The sequence below is a fragment of the Salmo salar genome, chromosome ssa09 (assembly GCF_905237065.1).
Source record: "Salmo salar chromosome ssa09, Ssal_v3.1, whole genome shotgun sequence".
NCBI lineage: Eukaryota > Metazoa > Chordata > Actinopteri > Salmoniformes > Salmonidae > Salmo > Salmo salar.
Window position 1 is genome coordinate 5,689,215 of NC_059450.1, and position 16,105 is coordinate 5,705,319.

Below are 16,105 nucleotides of genomic sequence, written 5' to 3' on the forward strand. Positions count from 1 at the left end.
AATTTCACTAACCGCTCTCCCAAGACCATAGCCTCAGGAAACATTTCAAAGAGAGAGAAAATGACTACCCCCATTCTCCTGGAAGAGAAAGTGTCATTTTCTCAGTGTACCCATAACCCCTTTCCGGTACTCTAATCATTGCAACCTGTTGCATTAATTTAGGAAAAATATAAACCTGTTGTTTAACAAATCTAGAACCTTCAAAAAGTTGGTGCTTTCTTATCAGCGTAATATTCAATATTTATTTCAATCTGCTTTAATTACTGGACACTGTTCCACGTAATGGAAACAGATCATACTTTTAGAATATTTGAACTTCCTGCTCAAATTCACTAATGTTACCTAAACTATAAAACCGAGCAACAGTAATCAGAGTCCCTTACATCCCGCTCGAGGTCAACCGCAGCTAATCTATTTTTCAACCTCAAGGCTCAATCATTAAACCTTGTTTTGAAACCTCAGCTTCTTGAAATTACTAAAATATTTTATCATTAGAGTGCTATCCAAAAAACCCACAAATAACATATTACCATTCACATACTGTCAACACTCATGAAGTTTACATCAAACCTCCCTATCAATGTCTTCGCCACTGTCCCCCATCGTAAGGTTTAGAAAATAAAAGAAACCAAACTATTATTTTCTCCTTACTAGAAGGCAATGTTTACATTGTAGTTTACCCTAACAATATTACTCTATATTTGTAATACCAACCTCTGCTTCACACCTATTAAACGTCTATTATTTTAAGATGAATTGTATGTGTGTATAATTGATTACTAGAGATTTGATGAAGTAATAATTGGAATGATATTCATATACTAACTTGTGCACCCAGGCGTATGTCAGGGTTTGGAAAAAGAAATGCATACGTTTTTTTTATGAGTTGGTCCCTTTTATGTATTTTATATAAAATACATCAGTCAATTCCCTAGGGAAAAGACACATTTCAGTGGGCACAATACTACAGCCTCTTACTACCCGCAACTTCGATTATAGCCTAGTTTTATCATGCAATAATTAATACCCATGTTTAGTTATCAATTATGATCATGGTGCCAGCTCTATCTATCGCAATTGCCTCTGTTATTATTGGAATTCATTAAATTAGGTAACTGTCCCTTCTGATCAGGCTACAGGTAATAATACAGACACTTGCTGTTGTTGACAAGCATGTATACAATTCATATCCATAGTTGAATTACAATCAGAAATCCAGCTTTTAGTCAATACCATAGACCCAATGCTATTGAAATGACAAAGAAATTCCGCAACACATCCGGCACATAATAACAACACAATTCCCAGAAAATAGCCTTAAAGTTCCTCTAAGTGCTTCTCCACAGAGATTTTTGCATGAACAAAAGGGATTTATTCACAATCATAGCAGTCAAACAAATTAAATCGAAATCCATTGACGTAAAACCAGATATAGCGCCTTGTAATAAAAGCAAATTAACATTTCTCATGTGACATATTTAAATTACTTTACTACATCACATTCGCTCCGCAATGATAATTCGTTTGATGAGAAACCCTAAGTTAGGCTTTGTACTACATTATAATTTCAGTTCGATATTCCACATTAATTCGCTCTAACTGTATGGGAAAAAAAGGTTTATTTGAGAAATATAGCAACTCCTCTCATATTGCAAGGAGAGAAAAACAAATAGTTAGGCCTTATGGGCATTTTTATTTTAAATGTAGTACCCGGACGGAGAAAACCCCATAAGTGTTTTATAGTTACATCGTTAGGGTCAATTTCCCATATTTTAACCAAAAGTGGATGGACGCCAATCTTTTTCTGAGACTAATGCCCAGACCTTGTTGACAGTTTAATAATGTTTAAACCTCACCTTCATCAAACTATCCATAAAAGGGACCAACTCAGAAAAAATGTATGTATTTTTTTCCCAAACCCTGACATACGTCTACGTCTGGGTGCACAAGTTAGGATATTAATATTATTACAATTATTACTTCATCAAATCTCCAGCAATCAATTATACACACATAAAAATATGATGAATTGTATATTTTCACAGAATCCACATAGAAATTCTTAGGTACTCACATCAACCAATCCATTGGCTTAGCAAACATTCTCCCAGTGGAAAAAAACCTGACATTTCCTGGACACTGCCCTGCCCGGTCATGGTGGGATCCTCAATGGTTCTCTAGCCTCCCGGAAAACACACCAAAGTCAAGCCTTCCAGAAACTATAGACTTGCTGCTACTAAAATAACATCCTGCTCTCAATACCACCTCGAAATATTCTATGATGGGCAGTGATGGATGGAACCCCGAGATAACTTTGTCAAAACTTATCATCCAAATTTCAATAATCTTATTATTTCTACCCTCACACACTCGTATCACATTCACAGAAAACACAAACAAAAGACACACGGGAATGAGACGGACGAGGAAAACCGGTTAGCGCTGTTTTTCTAACCCTGTCTATATGAACAGGGAAACCCATACCATTATCAAAATATTGCCTAATTAGTGATCCCAAAACAAAACACTCACAATAGTCTCTAACAATAGTAACCCAGGGCATACATATTTACCTAATTTGTCAAAACATTTAACCAAAACATTACACGTTATAATTTGAATTTTACCAAGCCCGATGCCCTCGCAAGGTGTCACCTGCACTTTAGTTCCTTGTTCAATACATTAACCTCACCAGTCTTACTGTGATCTGGACTTTTGGTAGCCCGCAACTGGCTAATTAACAAACATGTCCAAGGATATCTCACTTAAGAACACTCTTATCAACTCAACTCAAGTCCTGGATAGTCACCACAGCTGTGGCACTCTTGTCTTTTTTGGGATAGGGGGCAGCATTCGGAATTTTGGATCAAAAACGTGCCCAAAAGTAAACTGCCTGCTACTCAGGCCCAGATGCTAGGATATGCACATAATTGGTCGATTTGGATAGAAAACTCAAAAGTTTCCAAAACTGTTCAAATAATGTCTGTGAGAAAACAGAACTGAAATGGCAGTCGAAAACCTGATGAAAATCCATCCAGGAAGTGCTATTATTTTGAAATTTGTGTTTTTCCATTCAAAGGGATAGGACCCAGATTCCGTTCCCTATGGCTTCCACTAGCTGTGAACAGTCTTTAGACATTGTTTCAGGCCTTTATTCTGAACAATGAGTGAGAATGAGCAGTTTCAATGAGAGGCCAGTGGAAATTCCCCAACCTGTTTGGTGCGCAATCCTGAGAGCGCACCTTTCGTTGTTTATCTTTTATATTGATGACGCTATTGTCCGGTTGAAATATTATCGATTATTTAGGCTAAAAACAACCGGAGGATTGATTATAAACATCGTTTGACATGTTTTTACAAACTTTACGGATACTATTTGGAATTTCCGTCTGCCTCTTGTGACCGCATTTGAGCCATTGGATTACTGAACAAAACGTGCCAACAAAATGGAGGTTTTTGGATATAAAGATGGACTTTATCGAACAAAACAAAAATGTGTGTAACATGGAGTCTTGTGAGTGCAACCATACAAAGATCAAAGGTAAGTGATTAATTTTATTGCTATTTCTGACTTTCGTGACTAATCTACTTGGCTGCTAACTGTTTCTAATGTTTTGTGTGCTGAGCGCTGTTCTCAGATAATCTCATGGTTTGCTTTCGCCGTAAAGCCTTTTTGAAATCTGACATGGTGGCTGGATTAACAACAAGTTAAGCTTTATTTTGATGTATTGCACTTGTGATTTCATGAAAGTTAAATATTTATAGTAATTTAATTTGAATTTGGTGCTCTGCGTTTTCACCGGAAGCTGTCGAGGTGGGACACTAGCGTCTCACTGATCCATAAGAAGTTTTAACAGGGGATTTTATGTTTTTATTATTTTTATTTATAATTTCATCACTTATTGATAGATTGTCCAAGAGTACCTGTTACAAATACTCTTTTTGGCCCTGCAGTCTAGGGGGGATGGCAACGAGACCCGTAACATAAATCATGCAAATTATAATAGTGACGAGTAACAGGGAGAACAAAAATCACAGACAACTGAAATCTACCGTCAAACACTCAGGGTTTATTGTAAAACACATGGTAAAGGGGGTTTGAGAAAAGAGGCTGAGCTGGACCCAAGCAAAGAAACAATAATCCAAAACACCCCTAAGCTAGACTAGCCTACTTCAAGAACAGCTAGCTAACTAAACAAAAATACAGTGGGTGGTCTGCCCAGTTCTAACTAGGGTACTTAGACAAAGTATTCCTATGGGTAATGTATGCCCATGGGCGACTTGTCTTGGTACCCCCTTTTCCCACCAAACAAACAAACAGTCAAACAACAAAACAATACTCACAGGATAACCAGACAAATGTGACATGTAGTTGCAAAACAAAAGAGATCAATACAGAAATATATATATATATATATATACACATATATATATATATATATATATATATATATATATATATATATATATATATATATATATATATATATATATATATATATATATATATATATTAGTGAGAGCTTGAGACACAGAGAGAGAGATTGAGAGAATGAACACAAAGATTGATCTGGGGAGAAAACAACTGACTGGGTTTTTAAACCAAGGAAAAGGGGATGTGATTAGTTGAGGGAAAAGGAACAGGTGTCTTCTGATTGTGGCTGATTGGTGAGTGATGATTGTCACCTGTGAGGAGGAGAAGGAGAGAAAAGAAATACACATACAGGATACACACACAGGATACCTTTATCCGTAACAGTACCTCTCTCAGTACTATGTTTGAGATCTGGTATCCACCCGTGCCCGCTACCTCTCAGATCATAGGCGTGTCCAGCTGCTCAATAATGAGTGTGGTTTTCCCTGAAACCCCAATTTCTGATTCCCTGTTTACCCAGATCATCAGGAGTGGTCAACAGGTGAAGTTGAAGAGATCCCCCCCCCTCGTCGCCAAAATTGTAGTGGAAATTCTAATCAATAATGATCAGAGACGAGGTCAATCACCAATCAGGATATTACTTTATTCAAAATGTATTAATAACATCGATTCATTATTGCAATAATGAAGCTGGTCGACGAACCACCCCTAGATGATTGGATGCAAGCCCAACGAGCGGATTTGAGCCACAGCATTTTATAGCAAAGTTCATCCTTCTGAATGTTCATGACAAACAACAGATGTATGGAATGGGTCACAAGGTTAGGATTTGTATGAAAGATACTAATAATTCACAGCAAACAGTATCTGCTCTAAAGACTGTTCTCATTGTGTAGAAACTAGGGTCTGGCCCCCTGGTACCTTCCAGTCAAACCGGAGCCATCTCCCTCACATGAATGGAATGTGGCCTAAGGCATCGTAAATCTACTGTCAGCATTAAGCCCTAGAGGCCCACTCTCAGTTCACCCAGACAAAATATAGTTCTAAGAACCCCCTATTCTGTTGCAAAAAACAACCATTTGATGCAATAACAGTATTATAACATAATCTTGTAATTTCAGCCACAACAACACACACACACACACACACCCTAACCTAAGACAGTACGTACACACACACACACACACACACACACACACACACACACACACACACACACACACACACACACACACACACACACACACACACACACACAGAGACCATTGACACTCCCAGTTCACATTTTTATCAGGAATGGCTAGTAGTAGGAGATAGTTTATTGTCCTGTAGAGGATGATAGGAAAGGGTTTAATGCAGCCAAACCATCGACAGTACGTACACACGCACACACACACCCACCCTAACGATCGACAGTACGCACGCTCGCACACACACCTTAATCATCGACATTACATACACATACACACACGCACACAAACACACAAACACTGAAAAAAACACACACACTATGTCACTAACTATCGACATGCCCAGCTCACATTGTTATCAGGAATGTCCCCTGATAGTAAGACAGAGTTAATTGCCCTGTAGAGGATGATAGGATAGTGGTTAATGAGGCTTTAATTGGTTTAATTGACATCAGTCATGGTGATAGTTGAGCAAAGATCACTGTATAGAGGTGGAGGGTTTTGTGGATTCTTGAGCGTATTATTTTACTCGAAAGAGCTTGGTTTCTTGTAAAAACTTGAAAGCATCCATCTGCTTTTTCACAAAGTGAAAGTAATGAAAGCACTAAACAAACTGGATGAAGTGCACAATGGCTACTATGGTAGGCGCTGGAGTGCCATTGGTTGTCATTACTCAAGAAGTAAGTCAATCCAAACTTGTGTCTAGTATCTCCATTTGTATATTTGTCTTGAAAACGGCCACTAGATCAAAATGTTGACTGCAATGTCCACCAGACGCTTTTGCCCCCAAATCTCCCAGATTACATTACGCGTGAAGCACTTCCAACGCAGAAACGTTGTACATCAAAGTTTTGCGTTGGATATAGTATAAATGTACTCTATACTATACTCTATGCCTAACTAACCAACTCATCTCCTCTCCAGGTGCGTTGGACAAAGACAGCAGGCAGCGCCTCTGACAAATTCCAGGAGACGTCCATCTACAACGAGACACTGATCATCGAGGGCATCCAGCGGGTGCAGGGCGGCCGCTACTACTGCAAGGCCGACAACGGGGTGGGGGTGGCTGCCATCAAGTCCATCCGGGTAGACGTGCAGTGTAAGTCGGCAGGGAACGCCGCGATCGATCCCTCCACGGCCCCCCTAAAACATTACCAAAATAAGTCCTTCCCAGAATTATGGGCAGGAATAGTGGTACATTTCAAAATGGGAATATGCTCTCCAGGAGTATCCATGGGGGATATTTAGATGGTAAAATGGGTGGAGGTTTTGACATGGAAGTTTGGTAGCTTTTGTTTGGGAAAACATCAAAGGGACTAGGGTGTTTGTAGGGTAAAAGTTAGTTGGGTATAAGTGAGGTGTATTTCTTGTCACTGTTTTAGCAATGGGAAAGAAGAACGGAATAAGATAAATATAGATAAAGAAACATGGATACTCTAGCAGAGGCATGGAGTGGAGGGATCTAAAGGAGAGAATGGGAGAGTTGGTCCAGGTGGCACGGGGCCCTTCTGTGAACAGGGCCTCGTGCTGCTGCCTGTCCCACTGTCCCACTTTCCCCCTGAATCAGGGGCCATGTCAGGGCCCTCAGCCAAGCTTGCTATAGTGCCTCTTACAGCATTGCATGGAGGTGATATGTCTAAAACCCTATAAAATGATACAGTGCTATAACCAGACCTGTCATTCACCCCAAACACAGCACAACACAGCACAGGACATGTTAGGAGCACATTATTTTTTAAACATTGTACATAATGTTTCACCCACTATCGCCTTGTCCATAATCCTACAGCAAAAAGCATCACAAATTCCATAGCATGTAAGCTGCTTTGACCAAGAAGCTAACCAGCTAATGGCAGCTACAGTACCAGTCAAAAGTTTAGACACACCTACTCATTTTTCTTTATTTTTACTATTTTCTACATTGTAGAATAATAGTGAAGACATCAAAACTATGAAATAAAACATATGGAATCATATAATACTTTTTTTTTTTTAAACAAATCAAAATATATTTTATATTTTAGATTCTTCAAAGAAGCCGCCTTTTGCCTTGGATGACAGTTTTGCACACTCTTGGCATTCTCTCAGCCAGCTTCACCTGGAATGCTTTTCCAACAGTCTTGAAGCAGTTCCCTCATATGCTGAGCACTTGTTGGCTGCTTTTCCTTCACTCTGTGGTCCAACTCATCCCATTTTGCCCTGTTAATCAAAAGTTTTTGAAAATCTTGTCAATAATCAACTGACTGACTTTATTGATGTCTATAGTATTCTCTCTGGTATGCAATCTGGTTTCCGCTCAGGTTATGGATGTGTCACTGCAACCTTAAAGGTCCTCAATGATGTCACCATTACCCTTGATTCTAAGCAATGTTGTGCTGCTATTTTTATTGACTTGGCCAAAGCTTTTGATATGGTAGACCATTCCATTCCTGTGGGCCGGCTAAGGAGTATTGATGTCTCTGAGGGGTCTTTGGCCTGGTTTGCTAACTACCTCTCTCAAAAAGTGCAGTGTATAAAGTCAGAACATCTGCTGTCTCAGCCACTACCTGTCACCAAGGGTGTACCCCAAGGCTCAATCCTAGGTCCCACGCTCTTCTCAATTTAGATCAACAACAACATTTATATGCAGATGATACAGTCTTATACTCAACTTGCCCCTACCTGGATTTTGTGTTAACCTGTTGAGGACAGACGTTCCGCTAGCGGAACCCTGTTCTGCCTGCGGAACCCCTAGCCAACAGCCAATGGCATCGCACGGCGCAAAATACAAAACCAACTAAAATACCACAATTCAATTTTCACAAACAATCAACTATTTTACAACATTTTAAAGAGAAGATTCTCGGTAATCTAACCACATTGTCCGATTTCAAAGGCTTTACAGCGAAAGCAAACATTAGATTATGTTAGGAGAGTACATAGACACAAATAATCACACAGCCATTTTCCAAGCAAGCGTATATGTCACATAAACCCAAACCACAGCTAAATGCAGCACTAACCTTTGATGATCTTCATCAGATGACACTCCTAGGACATTATGTTATACAATACATGCATGTTTTGTTCAATCAAGTTCATATTTATATCAAAAACCAGCTTTTTACATTAGCATGTGATGTTCAGAACTAGGATACCCACCAAAAACCTCCGGTGAATTTATTTAATTACTCATGATAAACGTTGACAAAATACATAACAATTATGTTAACAATTATAGATACCGAACTCCTTTATGCAATCGCTATGTCCGATTTTAAAATAGCTTTTCGGCGAAAGCACATTTTGCAATATTCTGAGTACATAGCTCGGCCATCACGGCTAGCTATTTTGACATCCGCCAACTTGGGGGGTCACCTAAACGCAGAATTACTATTAGAAAAATTTGATTACATTTGCTGTTCTTCATCAGAATGCACTCCCAGGACTTCTCCTTCAACAACAAATGTTGTTTTGGTTCCAAATAATCCATAGTTATATCCAAATACCTCAGTTTTGCTTGTGCGTTCAGGTCACTATCCGAAGGGTAACGCGCGAGCGCATTTCGTGACAAAAAATGTGTAAATATTTCATTACCGTACTTTGAAGCATGTCAAACACTGTTTAACACTGCTCAACCCATTCAAGTGACGCACCCCTCCTAGGGACGGCATGGAAGAGCACCAGTAATCCAGTGACTGAGGCCCTGTAATAGGGTTTGAGGCAGAGAATCCCAGTGGGAGAGAGGGGAACCGGCCAGGCAGAGACAGCAAGAGTGGTTTGTTGCTCCAGTGCCTTTTTTAATCAAGAAATAACAATTCAAGTAAATATATTAGAGTGACAATATAAATATGTGGTGTGGATAAAACAGAAAATAATTTGGAAAATAAAATGGTATATACATTAGCAGAAATACAGTATTCGGAAAGTATTCAGACCCCTTATTCTAAAATGTATTAAATCGTTTTTTCCCCCCATCAATCTACACACAATATCCCATAATGTCAAAGCAGAAACATTTCTTATTTTTTTGCAAAGTTACAAAACCAAAAAAAATGAAATGTGACATTCACATTAGTATTCCAAACCTTTACTCAGGACTTTGTTGAAGCACATTTGGAAGTGTTTACAGCCTCGAGTCTTCTTGGGTATGACGTTACAAGCTTGGAACACCTGTATTGGGGGAGTTTCTCCCATTCTTCTCTGCAGATCCTCTCAAGCTCTGTCAGGTTGGATGGGGAGTGTTGCTGCACAGCTATTTTCAGGTCTCTCCAGATATGTTCAATCGGGTTCAAGTCCGGGCTCTGGGTGGGCCACTCAAGGACATTCAGAGACCTGTCCTGAAGCCACTCCTGGCCTTCTGGCTGTGTGGTTAGGGTCATTGTCCTGTTGGAAGGTGAACCTTCACCCCGGTCTGAGGTCCTGAGCGCTCTGGAGTAGGTTTTCATCAAGGATCCCTCTTTGCTCCATTCATCTTTCCCTTTATCCTGACTAGTCTCCCAGTCACTGCTGCTGAAAGACATCCCCACAGCATGATGCTGCCTCCACCATGCTTCACTATAGGGATGGTGCCAGGTTTCCTCCAGACGTGACACTTGGCAATAAGGCTAAAGAGTTCAATCTTGGTTTCATCAGACCAGAGAATGTTGTTTCTCATGGTCTGAGGGTCCTTTAGGTGCCTTTTGGCAAACTCCAAGCGGGCTGTCATGTGCCTTTTACTGAGGAATGGCTTCCGTCTGGCCACTCTACCATAAAGGCCTGATTGGTGGAGTGCTTCAGAGATGGTTGTCCTTCTGGAAGTTTCTGCCGTCTCCGCAGAGGAACTCTAGAGCTCTGTCAGAGTTACCATCAGGTTCTTTGTCACCTGACCAAGGCCCTTCTCCCCCAATTGCTCAGTTTGGCCGGGCGGCCAGCTCTAGGAAGAGTCTTGGTGGTTCCAAACTTCTTCCATTTAAGAATGATGGAGGCCACTGTGTTCTTTGGGACCTTCAATGCTGCAGAAACGTTTTGGTACCCTTCCCCTGATTTGTGCCTCAACACATTCCTGTCTTGGAGCTCTACGGACAATTCCTTCAACCTCGTGGCTTGATTTTTGCTCTGACTTGCACTGTCAACGGTGGGACCTTATATAGACAGCTGTGCTCCTTTCCAAATCATGTCCAAACAATTGAATTTACCACAGGTGGACTCCAATGAAGTTGTAGATTCATCTCAAGGATGATCAATGGAAACAGGATGCACCTGAGCTCAATTTTGAGTTTTATAGCAAAGGATCTGAATACTGCCAATTTGTCTTAACTTTTTCTTTGTCATTATGGGGTATTGTGTGTAGATTGATGAGGAAATTTAAAAAATTGATTTTAGAATATGGCTGTAATGTAACAGAATGTGGAAAAAGTGAAGGGGTCTGAATACTTTCCGAATCCACTGTTTTAGGATGAGCTATGTCATAGAATACAGTATATTCTTACACTGTAAGTAATCAACAATATATAAACAGAATATAATCTGACCAGCGTTCACTGACTCTAAATACGTGGGGCATTAGTTTCAAGGTGCAGGGCTGAGTACTGGGCAGGTAGCCGGCTAGAGATGTCTGTTCAACAGTCTGATGGCCTGGTGATAGAAGCTGTTTCTCAGTCACTCGATCCCTGCTCTGACTCACCAGTAACATCTCTGCCTGCTACATGGTAGCAGAGTGAACAGAACATGGCTTGGGTGGCTGAGGTCGTTAATTCTCTTCCTTTGACGTGTGCTGTAAATGTCCTGGCAGGCAGCGTGCCCCTGGTGATGCGTTGGGCTGACCGCACCACCCTCTGGAGAGCCATGCTTAAATTCTGAAGCCGCCTGAGGTTGAAGAGGCGCTGTTGTGCCTTCTTCACCACGGTGTCGGTGTGGTGGGTCCATTTCAGGTCGTCAGTGATGTGCACTCCGCTTTTGACACACCACTGCAGCCACGTCGATGTGGATGGTGGCTTTCTCCCTCTTCTGTGTCCTATAGTCCACAGTCAGCTCCTTTGGTTGTTTCTTTACATTGAAGGAGAGGTGATTTTCCTGGCACCACTCCACCAGGGCTTTAGCCTTCTCCCTGTAGGCTGTCTCATCGTTGTTGATAATCAGGCGGTTTATTTCACCAACAAACTTGATGATTGAGTTGGAGTCATGCATAGCCATGCAGTCATGGGTGAACAGGGAGTACAGGAGGAGGCTGAGCACACACCCCTGTGGGGCCCCTGTGTTGAGGATCAGCGTAGCGGAGATGTTGTTGCCTAACCTCACCAGCTGGGGTCGGCCCATCAGGAAGTCTAGGACCCAGGGCCCTGAGATTATTGACGAGCTTGGAGGGCTCTATGGTGTTGAAAGCAGAGCTGTAGTCGATGAACAGCATTCTCACATAGGTATCCCTTGTCCAGGTGAGATAGGGTGGTGTGCAGTGCAAAGGCGATTGCGATAGTCATGTAGTCATGTAGTTCAGTTACCATAGCTTGCTTGGGTACAGGAACAATGGTGGACATCTTGAAGCAAGTGGGGGATAGGGAGGGGTTGAATATGCCCGTAAACACTCCAACCAACTGGTCTGCGAATGCTCTGAGGACATGGCTTTGGATACCGTCTGGGACGGCAGCCTTGAGAGGGTTAACACTCTTGAAAGTTCTACTCACATTGGCTACAGAGATTGTGCGCCCACAGTCCTCGTGAGCAGCAGGGGCCCCAGAAGGTGGCGCTGTGTTGTTTTCCTCGAAGCGGGTGAAGATGGTGTTAAGTTTGTCTGGGAGTGAGGCTTCGGTGTCCACGACCCGGCTGGTTTTCCCTTTATAATCCATGATCGTCTGAAGTCCCTGCCACATGCATCTCGTGTCTGAGCCATTGAGTTACGACTCCACTATGTCCCCATAAAGTATTTTTGCTTCTTTGATTGATTTACGCATCTCATAGCTGATCTATTTGTACTTGTTCATGTTCACAGTCACCTTACCTTGGTTAAATGTGATGACAAACTTCTGATAAAGTGGTACACACATCGGCAATTTCTACGGATGCCTCGGAGCTCAAGTATCAAATGTAACATCACTATGTGTATGTTGGAGGATATGGTATGTTTGTATACCCACTCACTAGTTCACGCATGCTTGCACCTGCAACCAATATATTGACCAAGGAGGGGTTCAGACTACAAACCTTCCTTCCCTAATCCCAAACCAAATTGGTTTAAGATGTATGGGGGCATTGTAATGAGACATTGATTGCCTTTAAAACCAGGGATGTGCGGTGTATATACAGTCTTATGTCTAATGAACCATCTTTCAAACAAAGGGGCAGAGTTTGGGGCCTAATCAGTGTCATCGCCTGTGAGCAGTTTGTTGACGGCCCATTAATCTCCACTGACAGATCTCGTCCTGGATTACGACCATGACCGTCTGTTCATCCATAGCATTGATTGCGGAGCTTTGCATAGCATTGTCTCTTCCACTGTTGTCTGCTTTGCCAAAGTCTAGAGTTTATTCTGGACTTTTCTGGATTCTTGCCAGAGTCTATTCTGGAATGTTCTCTTTGAGTAACATTGATAATATTCTTTACCTCTACCTTCTATAGATTTTACCGATGACTAGTGTAGAAAGCTTTAGCAGGTATGTGAGGTTCCATTTACACAAGAATGCCGTCTTTATGCAAGAATGGGCACCTAGCATCAAATCCATAGCTTTGCTCACATTGTAGCATCATAATCATTGCATACTGTTGCTTACCTCGTTGTGTCCTTACCCATGCATACCAACGCTAGCATCCACATCATAAGCACAAATGTTAAACTATGCTATCAAATACCACAATAGCCACAGAATCCCCACCGATGCTGCCCTCATCTAAAATGGCCTAAAACATGCTACTGTTCATAGGGTTGCACAGGAGAGTATTCTTTCCACAGTGAGTTGGAAACTAATCAGGAATCTGCTCATTGTTCCCCAAATTAGGCTAATTAATCTGTACTTAGCACAGTCCCCTGATGCCATGCTGGCCGACCTTGGAGTGATTTCCAGAAGCACTCCGAGGTCGAACAGAGGGTCATTTCCATGTGGGTATTTTAAGTGTGTTTATGTGTGTACCTTTCATTCGGAAGTGCTTGTGTGTATGTGCCTTTCATAGAAGTGATGTGCAGCTATGCAGGCTGGTAAATAAACAACGACGGGACCTTGTTAAATGGTACATTTGAAGAGATGCCTTTTACAATTCAAACTCTGAGCAGCAATGTGATTTGAATTAAGCTCCCAATGTATTAAATTAGAATGAAACTTGACTATGTATCATTATGCCAAACAGAGCCATAAGAGGATTAATCGATTGGTAATCATTTTTCAATGTGTATTTGTCCATATATAGACACACCATATGTGTTTAAATAAAATCAACTAAATTGTCACGACAGTGACGGATGGTGGCGCCCCTCCTCGGCCGGGCGGAGCTCGGCGGTCGTCGTCGCCGGCCTACTAGCTACCATCAATCCCTTTTTGTTTCACTTTCTGTTGGTTAGGTCTAGGTAGGCACGCACCTGTTTTGGGTTAGTCATTAGTAGGGAGGGGTTATTTAGTTTAGCGTAGGATGTCTGTGTTTGTGCGTGATTGTGTTTCTTGTCTGGGTTTTTGTGCTATAGGAACGTGTACTGGTTTTTTCCTCTGCCTGTGGTTTGTTTTCATTGTGTACACCACCGCAGAATAATTTAAGGGCTGCGCCCCTATATTTTTGGCGACCACATCCAGTTTTCTTGAATAAAGAAGTGTGGTCAAGAACTCTCTGTCTCCTGCGCCTGACTCTACCTCTCCTGTTGTTTTTTCGAGCCAGCCCGTGACAGAAATCACGCACCAAAACTTGATGGAGTCAACAGGAGCTTCAGCGCCAGCCCTGTCCATGGAGGAAACAGTCGACCAACACTCCACCCTGCTCCACCGTCTGGGGAACGCCATGGATCAGGTGTTGGCGCACATGGAGAGCTGGGACCGACGCGCTCTCGGCCCCCTGAACGCGGCAGGTCAACAGCCTGCGCCCCCACCAGCACCCACAGCACCCAGTACCAGTGGGGTGAAACTCGCTCCCCCCAGGGAGTATGATGGGACGGCCGCTGGGTGTAAGGGCTTCTTACTCCAGTTGGAGTTATACCTGGCGACCGTTCGTCCCTCTCCCTCGGGGGAGGAGAGCGTCAGCGTCCTCGTCTCCTGTCTCACGGGTAAGGCCCTGGAATGGGCAAACGCCGTGTGGGACAGTCCGGACTCAGCCAGGGACAACTACCCAGAGTTCACCCGCCGCTTTCGGGCAGTATTCGATCATCCCCGGAGGGGAGAGCGGCGGGTGAGCGGCTGTTTCACCTGAGGCAGGAGACGAGGAGCGCGCAGGATTTTGCTCTCGAGTTCCGGACCCTGGCCGCGGGAGCAGGGTGGAATGAGAGGGCCCTTATAGATCACTACCGTTGTAGTTTGAGGGAGGACGTCCGCCGGGAATTAGCCTGTCGGGACACGACCAACACACTCGACCAACTGGTGGATCTGTCCATCCGACTGGACAATCTGCTGGCCGCCCGCGGACGTCCGACCCGGGCCCTGCTCATTCCACCCTCCAGCCCTCCTGCTCCCACGCCAATGGAGATAGGGGGGGCAGCAGCCAGGAAGACTGGAGGGGGAGTTCGCTCCTGCACCTCATGTGGTCGCAGAGGGCACACTGTGGACCGGTGCTGGGGAGACTCACCTAGGAGTCCAGAAGGCAGGCAGAGCGCTCCTTTGACACCTCAGGTGAGTCAGCACCAGCCTCACCCAGAGCCCCCTGTCCGTCACATGTATGTGTCAGTGTCTTTTCCTTGTTTCTCCCCTCACTCCCGGTTTAAGGCGCTAGTCGATTCAGGCGCGGCGGGGAGTTTTATGGACCGTGGGGTCGCGGCTAAGTTAGGGATTCCCCTGGTCCAGTTGGACCAACCCTTCCCCGTGCACGCCCTAGACAGTCGACCACTAGGGTCAGGGCTGGTCAGGGAGGTCACTGTGCTACTGGTCATGGTAATGTGGGGGGGTCATGAGGAGCGGATTAGTCTTTTCCTCATTGATTCCCCAGCGTTTCCAGTGGTTCTAGGGATTCCCTGGCTAGCCACTCACAACCCTAAGATTTCGTGGGGACAGAGGGCTCTTAAGGGGTGGTCAAATGAGTGCTCGGGCAGGTGCATAGGACTTTCCATCGGTGCGACTACGGTGGAGAGTCCAGACCAAGTCTCCACTGTGCACATTCCCTCAGAGTATGCCGATTTGGCTATCGCCTTCAGTAAAACGAAGGCGACCCAATTACCACCTCATCGACAAGGAGACTGTGAGATAAACCTCCAGGTGGGCGCTGCACTTCCTCGTAGTCACGTTTATCCCCTGTCTCAGGAGGAAACAGCGGCTATGGAAACATACGTCACTGAGTCTTTGAGGCAGGGATACATTCGGCCATCTAACTCACCCGTCTCCTCGAGCTTCTTTTTTGTGAAGAAGAAGGAGGGAGGTCTGCGCCCGTGCATTGACTATAGAGGTCTAAATGCCATCACAGT

At 43.3% G+C, this 16,105-nt stretch overlaps 1 protein-coding gene across 1 annotated transcript in view; it reads left to right on the forward strand.

Moving 5' to 3' along the window:
- The window catches only part of LOC106610595 (MAM domain-containing glycosylphosphatidylinositol anchor protein 1), a 401,645-nt gene that overhangs the window by 124,862 nt on the left and 260,678 nt on the right, over positions 1-16,105 (forward strand). The window contains exon 4 of the mRNA XM_014209988.2: positions 6,490-6,664. Coding sequence (XP_014065463.1) covers positions 6,490-6,664 — 175 coding nt within the window. The remainder of the gene's footprint in view (positions 1-6,489; positions 6,665-16,105) is intronic.